At 40.2% G+C, this 14,509-nt stretch overlaps 1 protein-coding gene across 3 annotated transcripts in view; it reads right to left on the bottom strand.

Annotated features, from left to right (window-relative positions):
• LOC134346982 (coiled-coil domain-containing protein 171-like) overlaps positions 1 to 14,509 on the bottom strand; it is a 474,163-nt gene that overhangs the window by 72,016 nt on the left and 387,638 nt on the right. For all 3 annotated transcript variants that reach the window (XM_063048911.1, XM_063048912.1, XM_063048913.1), the window contains exon 23: positions 4,438 to 4,569. In XM_063048911.1, the coding sequence (XP_062904981.1) occupies positions 4,438 to 4,569 (132 nt within the window). The remainder of the gene's footprint in view (positions 1 to 4,437; positions 4,570 to 14,509) is intronic.

The raw sequence follows: 14,509 nt of genomic DNA, 5'->3' as shown, positions 1-14,509 counted from the left end.
GCGTGGGCTCATTGGGCCGGTAGGGCCTGCTACCGTGCTGTATCACTGAATAAAAATAAAACAACCGTTGACGTTAACCTCCTGTAGAAATAATCACCAACTGCACAAGAATCAGATCATGACACAATTGTTGAAACAAATGCCATATATCACAGGAATCAAATATCCTGCATAAATATTTGCTGTATATGAGAAAAGAAATTCCTGTACATGAATAGCAACCTTCCTGTAGACAAAATGCAATCCTGCTATACATGAAATGCAAATCTTCTATGAGTCACAGAGTCATAGATTTGTGAAGCATAAATCAGGCCTTTTGGACCACTGCAACTAAGCCAAACATCATGCTGATCTATACTAATCCCACTTGTCATATTTAACTCCATATCATTTGAAGCTCTACTCATTCAAGTACAATTCCAGATGCCTCTTAAAAATTATTACTGATTCTGCCTCCACCAGCTCCTCTGGCAGCTCATTCTCAATATTAACTACCCCTTGCGTGCAAAATTTACCCCTCAACTCCCCTTTAAACATCTTCCTCTCACATTACACCTCTGGTTTTAGAAATCCTTACTATAGGAAACAAATTCTTGCAATTTGCTCTACCAATGCCCCTCATAATTTTATGAGCATCTATCATAGAGTCATAGAAAAGTACAACACAGAAACAGGCCCTTCAGCCCCACTTAGTCAATGCCAAACCATTTAAACAGCCACTCCCATCAACCTGTGCCGGGACCACAGCCCTCCACAACCCTACCATCCATGCACCTATCCAAACTTTTCTTAAATACTGAAATCGAGCTTGCATGCACCACTTGTGCTAGCAGCTCATTCCACACTCTCATAACCCTCTGAGTGAAGAAGTTTCTCCTCATGTTCCCCTTAAACTTCTCACCTTTCACCCTTAACCCATGACCTCTGGTTGTCATCCCACCCAACCTCAGCTGAAAAAGCCTGCTTGCATTCACCCAATTTATACCCCTCATAACTTTGTATATCTCTATCAAATCTCCCCTCAACCTTCTATGTTCCAAAAAAATACAGTCCTAACATATTCAAACTTTCCTTATAACTTAGTCTTCCAGACCCAGCAACATCCTTGTAAATTTTCTCTGTACTCTTTCAACCTTATTTACATCTTTCCGGTAGGAAGGTGACCAAAACTGCACACAATACTCCAAATTAGGCCTCATCAATGTCTTATAAAACTTTAACATAACATCTTAATACATTGATTTATGAAGACCAATGTGCCAAAAACTTTCCTTATGACCCTATCTACCTGTGACGCCACTTTTAATGAATTATGGACCTGTATTTCCAGATCCTTTTGTTTTACAGCACCCCTCAGTGGCCTACCACTCACTGTGTAAGACCCTTTTCTCACTGTTACCATCAGGTAGGAGATACAGAAGCCTGAAGGCACAGACTCAGCAATTCAGGAACAGCTTCTTCCCCTCTGCCATCCGATTCCTAAATGGATATTGAATCTTTGGACACTACCTCACTTTTTAAAAATATACAGCATTTCTGTTTTTGAACGTTTTTTTAAATCTATTCAATATATGTTTACTATAATTGATTTGCTTCTTTTTTCCTGTGTTTTTTCTCCTTATGCATGAGTTGTTACCTTCCAGTGGTACTTGGTGATTGTATTTCTTTATACAATTAATCTGCTTTTGTACACAAGAATCGCTTCCTATGTAGATGATGTCTATATTTTGTGTACAGAGAGATTGCTATTTGTTGTGAGTGATTGTGTCCTTCTTGTGCACATGACGTTTGCTTTTTATGTACAGGATATTGAACTTAGACCTTACGGAATTGAAGTGTTTGAGTTATATGGAGACGTTAGATACTCTGGATTTGTTTTCCCTGGAGCTAAGGAAGCTGAGAGGTAGCATAGAGTCTATAGAAGCGAGGCAGTGTGGCATCAACATCATGGACTTTATATAGATTACAGAGGAATAGGTGTTTGCTGTCCTGAGGCAAACCAAGGCCGGACAAGGTGTTCCCTTGGACCCTGCAGAAAGCAAGTGCAGAAATTGCTGGAGCTCTAGCAGAGATATTTAAATCATCGTCAGCGAAGGTTGAAGTACAGAGGATGGGAGGATAGCCAATGTTCCGTTGTTTAAGAAAGGCTCTAAAAATATATATCGGCCAGTGAGCCTAACATCAGTAGTGGGAAAGTTATTGGAAGGTATTCTAAGGGACTGTATGTATAAGTATTTGGATAGAAGAGGACTGATTAAGGATAGTCAGCATGGCTTTGTGTGTGGTAGGTCATGTCTAACTAATCTTATAGAGTACTTGAGGGATGTTACTAGGAAAGTTAATGAAGGCAAGGAAGTGGATGTTGTCTACATGGACTTTAGTAAGGCATTTGACAAGGTCCCGCATGGTAGGCTGGTCAAGAAGGTTCAGTCTCTCAGCATTCAAGATGAGGTAGCAGATTGGATTAGACATTGGTTTTGTGGGAGAAGCCAGAGAGTGGTAGCAGGCCAGTGACTAGTGGAGTGCCACAGGGTCCGTGTTGTTTTTCATCTGTATCAATGATCTGGATGATAATGTGGTTAACTCTATCAGCAAATTTGCAGATGTCACCAAGATTGGGGGTGTAGTGAACAGCAAGGAAGACTATCATGGCTTGCAGCGGGATCTGGACCGGCTGGAAAATTGGACTGAGAAATGGAAGATGGGATTTAATGCAGACAAGTGTGAGGTGCTGCACTTTGGGATGACCAACTAGGGTAGAATCAGAATCAGGCTTATTACCACTGGCATGTGACGTGAAATTTGTTAACTTAGCAGCTGCAGTTCAATGGCATTTATTGGCATTTAGAAAACCATGGTGTCCTTTGGGACAGTCAGCATGACTATGCAGGGCAAGTCACATCTTATTAACTTGATTGAGTTTTTGAGGAGGTGACGAAGGTGAGCGACTTAACAGTTTGAATTCAGAATTGGCTGACGCATAGGAGACAGAGGCCAGTGGTCGATGGGACTTATCCTGCCTTGAGTTATGTGACTTGTGTTCCACAGGGACTGAAAACATGCGTGGGTGGGTTAGTAAGTTCTCAGACAATATATTGGTGGTGTTGTAGATAGTGTAGAAAATTGTATCAGGATATAGATCAGTTACAGATATGGTGCAGAAATGGCAAATGGAGTTTAATTTGGCCAAGTCTGTTGCGTTACAGTTTGAAAGATCAAATTTCAAGGGATAGTAAATAGCTAATGGCAGGACACTTAACCATGTTGATTGGGTAGTAAAGAAGGCATATGACATGCTCGCCTTTTTTCGTTGAGGCATTGAGTTCAAGATGCAGCAAGCTGTGGTGCAGCTTGATAAAACTCTGATTAGGCCACATCTGAAATATTGCATTCAGTACTGGTCACTCCTTAAAAGGATGTAGAGGCTTTCGAATGGAGGTGAGGTTCACCAGGATGCTGCCTGGGTTTACAGGGCATGCGCTATAAGCAGTGGTTGGACAAATTTGTGTTGATTTCTCTGGAGCGGCAGACGCTGAAGGAAGACTTGATGAATACTCATAAGATTACGAGAAGCAAAGATGGAGAATACAGCTGGTATCTTCTTTTTCCCGGTTTACATGGGGCCTGAAGATGAACTTCTTCAACTAGAAGAAGGTCGGAATTTGGAATGCAATGCCTGAAATCAGATATTTAAGGATTATCTAGATGAGCACATGTATTGCCAAGGCTATAGGTTTAAGTTCTGGTAAACAGAATTAATGTCAAAGGATAATTGATGATTAGCGCAAACATAGTGGGTCTCTGGATTTGTTATTGTGCTCATGACTCTCTCACTCCTTTTGCTGAACTCATACTCCATAAACCTAGATTCATCAGAAGTATCCATGGAATATAACCCCCATCTTATCATTCACTTAAATGTGCTGCAGAAGAATATCTGTCTTACAACGTTGTGGTGTAACATAGCATAACACACGCTAACTATGTGGAATAAAATAGGGTTGGAGAACACAGACTATATACAATACTGCCCACTATGACAATAAAATGTGTGCCACACCCTGTGTAGTAAAACAGTGTAGCATATACTATGGAGAGAAGACACATTTACATATAAGCTTCTGTTTCTTCTTCTGTATTCAGAGATATTGTATCACAGCTTGCTAACAGTGGTATTTTCATATTCATTACAGCAATTCCAGTAACTGTTTTGCTTAAATTACCATGCAGAATAGGGCAAATCAGGGTCAGTTTATGTCAGCTACTTCAATCTGGGGAACTTCACCAGCCTTTGTTTCAAGGCATTATGCAAAGAAAACTGACATTAAGGGAGCTTTAACTGACAGCAAATGAAATCAATCAGTGAATCACTAAGCCATAATGAACAATCAGCTCCCAAGTTTGAGATTAACTCTATGCATCGTATCAGATCCTAACCTGCAATGATGTAACCTCCAGCCCATCCTTTGGCCCCTTTGATACCAAGGTTTCCAGTTGCAGCTTAGGGAGCTGCAGGGTAAAGTCGTTTCTTGGTGTCACAGACCATGACAGTGAGATCTGATCTCTGACCTGAGAAAGAGAAAACAGCATCAATGGCAATTCCCCTTTAGACACATTAACTAGGATGAACTGGGTCCTCTTGAGTCCGCTGAGTGGACTTGCATTGATCGGTAGGACTGAAATCCATGAATAAATTTAAGACTAATTGATTTTTTTGTTGCAAATAAATCAGTGATTCAGAACAGCCACTGAGAATTTAAAAAAAGATAGTATAGCATTATTTGATTGAATTTTTGTTAAAGTTGCCAAGAGTCCTTCTCAAGTCGCTAGAATACTTAAACCTTTGAGCAGTTAAGTTCTTATAACCAAGGCTACAACAAGCATTACAAAGCACAATGGTTAAGCAGTCTCTAGGCTATGTCCTTGCATTTAAAATTTTTGAACAGTAAAACATTAAAGTTCTACACATGCAGTGACTGTGTTTGATCATGTAGGATTAAATAAGCAAGCTGTTAGTATCATACTGCCACCCTGTGGTAAAAGATATTTCTTTGATAAATATTTCACCAAACAATAAGGATTTTGCAAATCGACAATTACAAACACACTGAAGTAGTAAATTTGCTTCCTTTCCTATTTCAACACATAGGGGCAGACTGAAAAAGACTTTGGCTAAAGTGTGAAATTAATCGTCTAATAAAATGTAAATAATTTGCAGCTGAGAATCTGTCTAACATGAACGATAATGAACTACTGCAGAGATGGAAATTATTTATCTTGAGAAGTGTGATTGAAAATATATTTTTCTTTCAATATATATATTCTACTGAATTAGGAGATATTTTTGAAGTAAGTGAGAAATCATCAATGAGGTCAATAAATAAGTTGGTATGAATTAGTGATAGTCAGTTATTTCAATACTTTACCTCTCATCAAAGTTAATTGTGGTGAACATTAAACATAAACAATTTATTCATCAGGGCTCTTCATGAAAATCCTTATTGGTTCACTGCTTAAAAATGCTTTACTTCTATGCTAAAAGCTTTAGGTACATTTCAAAAGAATTACCATCTTATGCACAGGTATGTAAGTTTTAATTTTACTTTAAAATTTGACAAAAGTACACAGAAAGCAGAAAAACTATAATAATTAGTAATAATTCTATGCTTCCAGAGAAGTTGCTCAAAATTTCAGAGCATTTTTGAGAAAGTGGACATTTATATACAATAGATATAATAATTTGTAAAAATGCACAAACTATGTGTACAAAATTTGATGGCGCCTAAGCAATCTGCAGGACAAGAAATCTACTTGATTAGCAATTCAGATTTATATGAATTTAAATGTTGTGTTAGAATATCAGAAATTATGGATGAATATAAATTACTTCAACAAATTCACAATTGATGGTATACTTGCTTCACATCAGTAAAATAGATTACTACGCCTTATACTACACAACTTCACTGCTGTATTTTAGAGCAGTATAAATAGTCTCTTGCTGCTGATTGATAATGTTTTAAACATTTGTAAATACAGAATCCAAGTCAGTGACCTCCTTCATTTCTCCGATGCATCATTCAGATTTATCAAAGTAAACTTGGTCAAAGACAAATTTACATAAAAGATTGAAACTCACTCTGGACACAAAAGTGAGCATTGTAATCTAAATATTATATTGATGCAACAAGGCAAATTTGTTTGAATTTGTGCTTTTACAAAATTGTCCAAATCAAATAACTTATTTGCCCCAAACATGCTGGATTTTCTAAAAGTTATCACAAAAGGTGTCAAACCTGCCCCTTGATTTGTGAAAACAATGAAAATGAGAATTTAGGAATATTCTGGCAAGCAAGTAATTTTTCCCTTAATTCCAATTTTAAAATACCCATAAAAATCTTAGCACAGTTATTTGTTCAGAGCCTAATTATCATTTGGTTCCTTGCTATTAACAGTACAATGGTTAATGGTACAGTTGAAGATAAAATGTCTGCTATGTAGGGAGTAATAATAAAATAGAGACACAGGAGAATTCAGATGCTGTAATCTGAAGCGAAAAAAAACCCAAACTGCTGAAGGAACTCAGTGGGTCTGACAGCAATGATGTGTTCAAATCATATTATTGATTCAGATTATACCTAGTTATTTAGTTTTCTTTAATAAGGGCATGCATTTAAGGTGAAGGGGGAGAAGTTTTTTTACATGGAGCAGTAGGTGTCTGGAACAGGCTGCCAGGGGTAGTAATTGAAGCAGATACTAAAGTGGTGTTTAGAAGGCTTTTAGAAAGACACATGAGTATGCAGGGTATGCCTGTATAAGAATCATGCACAGGCAGAAGATTGTCTTAATTTGGCATAAACATTGTGGGCCAAAGATTGTGTTCTTGTGCTGTACTATTCTATGTTCTATACAAAAATGAAATGTCCAGAGATAAATATACAAGCAATTGCTTAAATAGTTATAGATAAAAGGCACATCTAAGATTTGTAGTTTTTATTACAAGTCTCTCCCAATTATATAGATACCATTGCCAAAGTGTTGTCAACCTTGTTGAAAAGCATTGATTTTCTTCAAATGATAGAAAATGTGAAATCCTCCTTGTTGTAGATGGAGTGAAGGAGTTCAACAATGTAGTCCCTCAATCTACATTAGGTCTCACCAACATGCAGGAGGCAGCTCCAAGAACACCAGATAGAGCAGACGAACCCAATAGACTTGCAGGTGAAGTGTTGCCTTACCTGAAAGGACTGTTTGGGGCCCTGAATGATGGTAAGGGATGAGATACATGGGCAGATATAGCATTTGTTCTGCTTGCAGGGATAAGTGTCAGGAGGGAGATAATAGGGAGAGATGAATGGGCGAGAATCACAGAGAGAGTGGTCCCTGCAGAAAATGGAGAGTGGGAAGGAGATAAGAATGTGTTTGGTGGTAGGATCCCATTGAAGATAGAGGAAGTAGCGGAGAAGGAACCACTGGATGCAGAGGCTCATGGAGTGTAGATAGGGACAAGAGGAACTCTATTTAAGGCAGTGGGGAGATGGGGTCATGGTGGATGTTTGGGAAATGGAGGAGATGCCAGTGAGAGTGGTATCAGTGATAGGTGAAGGGAAACCCCTCAGGAAGGGCAAAGTTCAGTTTCTTCAGTTCCGGCCCTCCACACTGTCCTTTCTGAGCACTACTGTGACTTTTTCCCTGACTAATATTGCCACGTCTCTTTTGAACCATCCTATCACACTAGCAATTTCACAATCTTCTGAAGGACTTGCCGGGCTCAGCTCTCAAGCATGCAGGTTATGGCACCTGTAAGTGGACAGAAGTACATCACCACAGCTGAAATACAGGAAGGAGAGGAGGACTCCAGTTCAGGCTAAAATGTCGGGGTATGAAACTTCTGCTACCTAACATCTTGTTAGCAAATATACAGTCACTGGAGACAAGATTGCTGTATAGATGGGAGATGAGGAGTTGCTGCATTCTCTGTTTCATAGAAAAATGGCTCATCTGGACACACTGGATATGAGGTAAGACCAGAGGGCTTCTTGATATATAGGATGGACTGACGTGCTGATTCCTGTGACCTGGAACAGCTAATAATTAAGTGCTTATCATTCTTCTCAACAAAAGAGTTCTCCTCCGTGATCCTAACCACAGTGTACATACTGCCAAAGGCCGATGTTAAAAAGGCACTTAAGGAACAGAGTACTGCCATCAGCAAACAGGGAGCAGCCTACCCTGATACCTTTCAAGTTCAAAGTTCAAAGTACATTTATTATCAAAGTGTGTATACTATATTCAACCTTGAGATTTGTCTTCTCACAGGCAGCCACAAAACAAAGAATCACAACAGAACCCATGAAAGAAATTCCACACAACAAGCACCACCCAATGTGTGGAAGAAAAGAGCACAACAAAAAGTAAACAAATAACAAAGAACATGAACTGCAGAGCCTCTGAAAGAGAGTCCACAACTATGGAGCCAGTGCAGCACTGTGGTTGTTCCAAGAGCCTGATGACTGCAGGCCGCAGCCAGGGAGCCAGTTCAGTGCTGAGGTGACTGAAGCCGGTCCAGGAGCCCGATAGCTATAAGCCACGGCTGCAGAGTCTGTCCAGTGCTGAGGTGAGTAAACCTTGTAGAGTAGTGAGCTGAACACTGGTTCATCCTTCACCCTTGGCCTTGATGCCTTTATCTTTTTAAGCTCAGTGCTTAAGTCAGCCAAACATTAGTTTGTTTTTTTGCACTTGGGTCTGGGCCCTGCCACTTCAATCTGGCCCCCAGTCCGCTCCAACAATGGCCAATCATCGATTTGATGGCAGCAATGGCTGCTGCGGCCGTACCTGCATTCTTGAGGGTCCAGTTCACTGAACCTTTAGGATACTGCAGAAGTGCCAGGATGTACAGACAGTTGGAAAGCATAACTCCCAAAGGAAAATTACAGGCTGTGGATTGCAGTGATCATAGACGAGAAAGAAATAGAATAGATAGTAGTCTTGTTTGCTGCCTGTAAAGCATCACTGTGTTTCGCTAGCGTCATTTTTATCCTTATCAAATTATTGTCAGGAAATTCAGTCCGGCTCTTTTGAAGAAATCTCTGACCAATTATCATCAATGATTCAACATCAGCACCAGAGGTTCCAACACACTTGACCAGTGCTATACTAAGATTAGAGATGCCAGTGGATACAATGAATTACAGAAACATTGATGAACTCCAACCATACCATCGACTTTGGATGATGGAGACGGGAGGTCATCAATGGCCTATGCTCCACTGGAAGCTAAGAGCCCAAGAAGAAGAACAATACATTCGTCCCAAAGAAAAAGTAATCTAAAGGGAGAATGAGGCAACTGTAGTTTACAAGGAAAACCTAAGTCAGCATAAAAGCAAAGGAGAAGGCATATATCAAAAATTAATGGGAAGCTAGAGGATTGGAAAGCTTTTAAAAAACAGAAAGCAACTAAAACAGCAATAAGGAGAGAAAAGATGAAATATGAAGCTAAACTAGCCAATAATATAAGAGGATACCAAATTTTTTTTCAGATATATAAAGAGTAAAAGAAAGGTGAGAGATGCTGGAAAATGACACTGGAGAGGTAGTAATAGGCAACAAAGAAATGGCAGATGTATTTTGCGTCATTTTCACAGTGGTAAACATCAGCAGTATGCCTGAAATTTGAGTTCCAATGGGCAAAAGTGAGTGTAGTCGCTATTACTAAGAAGAAGGTGCTTGGAAGCTGAAAGGACAGAAGGTAGACAGGTCATCTGGACCAGAAGAACTAGACCCCAGGGTTTTGAACAATGTTCCTGCTAATGTTTTATTTACAACTGCAGAGCAACCATTGCTCTGAGCAGAAAATTTTTACACAACCTGAAAATTACATGACTTTTTAATAAAACGTTATTCCAGCTGCGCAACAATAAAGGCTATGTGTAAAGACGCATTTCAGTTACGGCATGGCCGCGCACTGGCCCAACTTAGAGGGGACAGAGTTTCTCAAAGAGGTAGCTAAAGAGATTGTGGAGGCATTAGTACTGATGCAGCAGGTAGTGTTGAGGAAGCTGGGAGCCTGCAGAATGACTTAAGTCAGGTTAGGAGAATGGGCAAGAAGTAGCAGAGGAAGGAAAATGCACTGTTGGCATTTATTTTGAGAGAGGTAGAATATACAAGCAATGGTGCATCCTGAGCCTTTAAAAGGCAGTGGTCAGACAGCACTTGGAGTATCCTGAACAGTTTCTGGGCCTGTTATCTAAGAAAGAATGTGCTGGCATTGGTGAGGGTCCAGAGGAGGTTCACGAGAATGATCATGGGAATGAAAGGGTTAACATATGGGGAGTGTTTGATAGATCTGGACATCACCAGAGTTTAGAAGAATGAGGGGTGATCTCATTGAAACCTATTGAATGTTGAAAGGCTCAGACAGAGTGGATGTGGAGAGGATGTTTCCTATAGCAGGGGAGTCTAGGTCCAGAGGGCACAGCCTCAAAATACAAGGATGTACCTTTAGAACAGAGATCAGCAGGAAATTTTTTTGCCAAAGGATGGTGAATCTGTGGAAGTCATTACCACAGATGGCTGTGGAAGCCAAATCATTGGGTACATTTACAGCAGTAGTAGAAGGGTTCTTGACGAGTAGGGGTGTCAAACGTTATGGGGCAAAAACAAGCGAAAGAGGTTGAGAGGATAATAAATCAGCCATGATGGAGTGGTGGAGCAGACTCGACGGGCCGACAGGTCTAACTCAGCTCCTATGTCTTTTGGATTAACCTACATCCAAAATCTAAATTTTGAGCTCTTCCCAATCACACGTGTGGTTCTCCAGCATGTAGGAAGGATTCTGGATTTCCCACAAGGTTCAATCATTCTACAAGATTGAAATATCCTGTTTTGTTTCTACTTATTAAAATAATTAAAGTCTTTCACTCCAATTTTTGTGGATTGTGAGGTGACTACCAAAGCCAATGATACAAACTAGGCTGGAGAGGTTTGCCACAGTGGACAGTGGGGGGTGGGGGGTGGGAGGCGGGAATAGTTTGGGATATTCCTTTTGCCATTTGGGCTTGTCTGTGCTCCCATGTATTGGATTTGAGATTCTAAATGCTTTCTTGTGCTCTCTTGACTGTTTTTGAACTCCCTATTCATGTATTTAATTCCTCAGATGGTGAACAACAATATTGGCTGGAGTATTCAGGGACATCTTCAACCTCTCACTGGGGTCAGAGGTTCAAACCTAAGCCTCTGTACCGTCCTATGCAACTGGATCCTCGACTTCCTCATCAGGACAGTCAGTGTGGATTGGTAGTAACATCTCCTCTTGTTTACAAACAACACAGGCGCAATTCAAGGATCACCCACTGATCTACTCTCTCTACACTTACAACTGTGTGACTATGTACAGCTCAAATGGCATCTATAAATTTGCTGTTGGTTGGATCCCAGATGGTGACGAGGAGATGTAGAGGAGTGAGAGAGCTTGGCTGGTTGAGAGGTGTTGCAACAACAATTCAATGTCAACAAGATGAAGGAATTGATTGTGGACTTCAGGAAGGGGAAGCTGTGAAAACGTACACCAATTATCCTTGAGGGGTCAGCAGTGAAAAGGGTGAGCAACTTCAAGATTTTGGGTGCCAGCATCTCAGAGGATCTATTCAGGGCCCAATATATTGATGCAATCATGAAGACGGCATGCCAGTGGCTATACTTCATTAAAAGTTTGGGAAAATTTAGTATGTCAGCAAGGACTATAGCAAATTTCTACAGATGTCCCATGGAGAGCATTCTGACTGATTACATCACTGCCTAGTTTGGGGGTTCAATGCACAGGACTGAAAGTGATGGCAGATGACTGTAGACTCAGACAGATCTATCGAGGTACAAGACTCCCCAGCATCAAGGACATCTTCAAAAGGTGGTGCCTCAGGAGGAACTCTCACCATCCGGGTCATGCCCTCTTCTCATTACCACCATCAAGGAGGAGGTACAGGACCCTGAAGACCTACACTCAACGTTTCATGAATAGCTTCTTCTCCTCCATCATTAACTGTCCTGCTCTCACTGATGCACAAAGATTTCACCTCTTCAAAGATTTCAATCAGATTGGTCAGACAAGAAGTGCCCTAGACATAGCCACAAAGACTGTCTCTGATTAATTAAGGGTCTTTCCCCCCTTGTACACTACTTATCTATTTGCACCTAAAAATATTGAAAAACTTTTGCTTCCACTGTCCTTTAAAGGAAGAGAGATTAAAAGACTGGTGCTAAAAGACAGGCGTGGCTTGCAGGATGTTTGATAGGTCAATTTGTGACTCAGTAATAAAGGAAGGGGCTCCGAGAGAGTACTTCATTTCCTCTGTAAGTACACTGTCTTCTTTATCAAGTGATCTCTCAGAATGGGAGCTTGCCACTTACAAAGCTAGTACACCTTGCACCTAAGAAACTAACTGTTACCCTCACATCTGTAAGAGCCATGTAGATAGGTTTCTGTCATGGCATTTAATTTTTGTAACCCAGCCAAATAATATTGACATTTGGTTTTGTTCTGGGGCACCAGTAACACTGTATTGAGCTGTTCAATGGTCCATAATCTCCTGAAGCAAAGTTTGTGAAGGCAGGTGGGGTGTTGGCAGGGGGTGGGAGAAGGAGGGTTGTTAGAGAAAACCAACCATTTAACAAGATCTGAACATTGCTTAAGAGCATATCCAATTTTAAAAACAAAAGACATTTCTTGTATAAAAGGTAATGTATTTTGTGAAAAAATATTACAAAATAATAGTCAGATTTTCCTCTTTTATTCAGCTTTCTTTTTATCCCTGGCCTTTGGTTTGAGAAATTGGGATTTCACATTTCCCCTGTTACATTGCTCAAGTACAAACAATATCTTGGCCTTGCAAATACCTACCAGGCAGAAACACTGTGATGCAACTTTTATGGAAGAACTGGGTCCTGAATGAGCTAATTTTTCATGCTCAGGGCTGGACATAAGGTACACTCAATGAAGGAGAGCACATCCTCTAGGAGACAATTGGACCCATGTGCATACAAAATTTTAGCTGCTACAATTATCGTGTTCATCAAGGGTGTACTCATCTCTCGTTCAATAGTAATGTATAATTAAATATTAAAATACTTCTGAAAAATCTTTCTTTATCCTTTTTAAAGAAATTCAGGCTGATAAAAGGAAAGATTCAAACCACGAGTGATTTTTTTGCTGTCTCCATCTCACAGCTACAGTCAATATATCTAAATATTTTACTGCACCCAGGCCAATTTATTGTTTGATGTTTAAAATCTCACCAAAAATCAAAGAAAATTCATTAAATCTGAGCCCTCCAATGAGTTGCTATCATCTTTGAAAGTTGAGTTTAACTGCAATATTGATAATTCTCTTTTTTTCTGTGACAACAGCCACCAGGGAAATGTTTGGTGTCAGAATACAAAGGAAAATTGCCGATAACAGCAGGGAACAATGTACATATGACACCAAAGACCAAACAACGTGGCATCTTACACATTCCTTCCAGTCAATAATATCTGACTTAGCACTGAGCTCACTCTCGTTGCTGACCTCCTTCAAGCAAAACAGATAATATCCTTATGATATGTTTTTCTTTTTGCTACATTAAAGGGCATATACAGTACTTGAACGGGCATTGCATGAAAATGAATTTACTGGATAAGCTTTCTTTTTAAGAGAGAAAAATATAATAAACTTGCCTAAGTCTTCACAGGAACAACTGATCTGAGTAAGTAAGCTCTTATAGTACAAGCATAAGATGATTAATATCTATTTGCATATTTCAGTAATACTATTTAGCAAGTTCCTTAAGGTTGTTATAGCTGGGCGAGGTTGTGTGGGTAAGTTCTCACCACCTATTAAATGCTCCCAATGGTGTGCATCTCAAATAGCCTCTGACAATCAAGTCTAGCTCCTGGTCTTCATGTGTGGTTTAATTACTAAGCCTGGTGGAACCGTTTCTAGTGACAGGAGAAGGGACAAAGGTGGGTTACTGGTGCATTAAAACCATTTGCTTCCGGTAGATGGGGTTCCTCAGTCATGGAGAGCAGCTCACCTAGGAGAAGAAAAACACAAACCTCCGCTGCCTTGCAGTTATACCCTCTTATGGGGAAGGCTTCAGGAGGAAACCCCAAGGAAAATTCTTGAGCTGGAGTCCATAAGGCAGTCCTCCGTTGAGTTCAAGGCTGACTGGCAACACCTCTGCTGCTGCTGGTGCCAAACTGTGACGGTCTCTGCCGTACCTTTGGATTCATCAACTGCGTGCAGAGGTGGAGCCTGCTGCATGGGAAACAGTTTGCTCTCCATATCATACTACCCTGGCTTGCATATCACGTCGGCACCTAGGACACCACATCCATGGTCACCCCTGACTGATGGAGAGCCTCACTATTTAGCATGGATTGAGGTGGATAATAGGTACACTTTTAATAGAATTTACCGCATCTGCATTTTATAGCTATTTGTCCAATAATGTTGCATTTTTAAAATATTCTATAG

This window comes from Mobula hypostoma, chromosome 5, assembly GCF_963921235.1.
Source record: "Mobula hypostoma chromosome 5, sMobHyp1.1, whole genome shotgun sequence".
NCBI lineage: Eukaryota > Metazoa > Chordata > Chondrichthyes > Myliobatiformes > Myliobatidae > Mobula > Mobula hypostoma.
The sequence above is the reverse complement of the archived record's forward strand: the minus strand, read 5'-3'. Positions and strand labels throughout refer to the sequence as shown.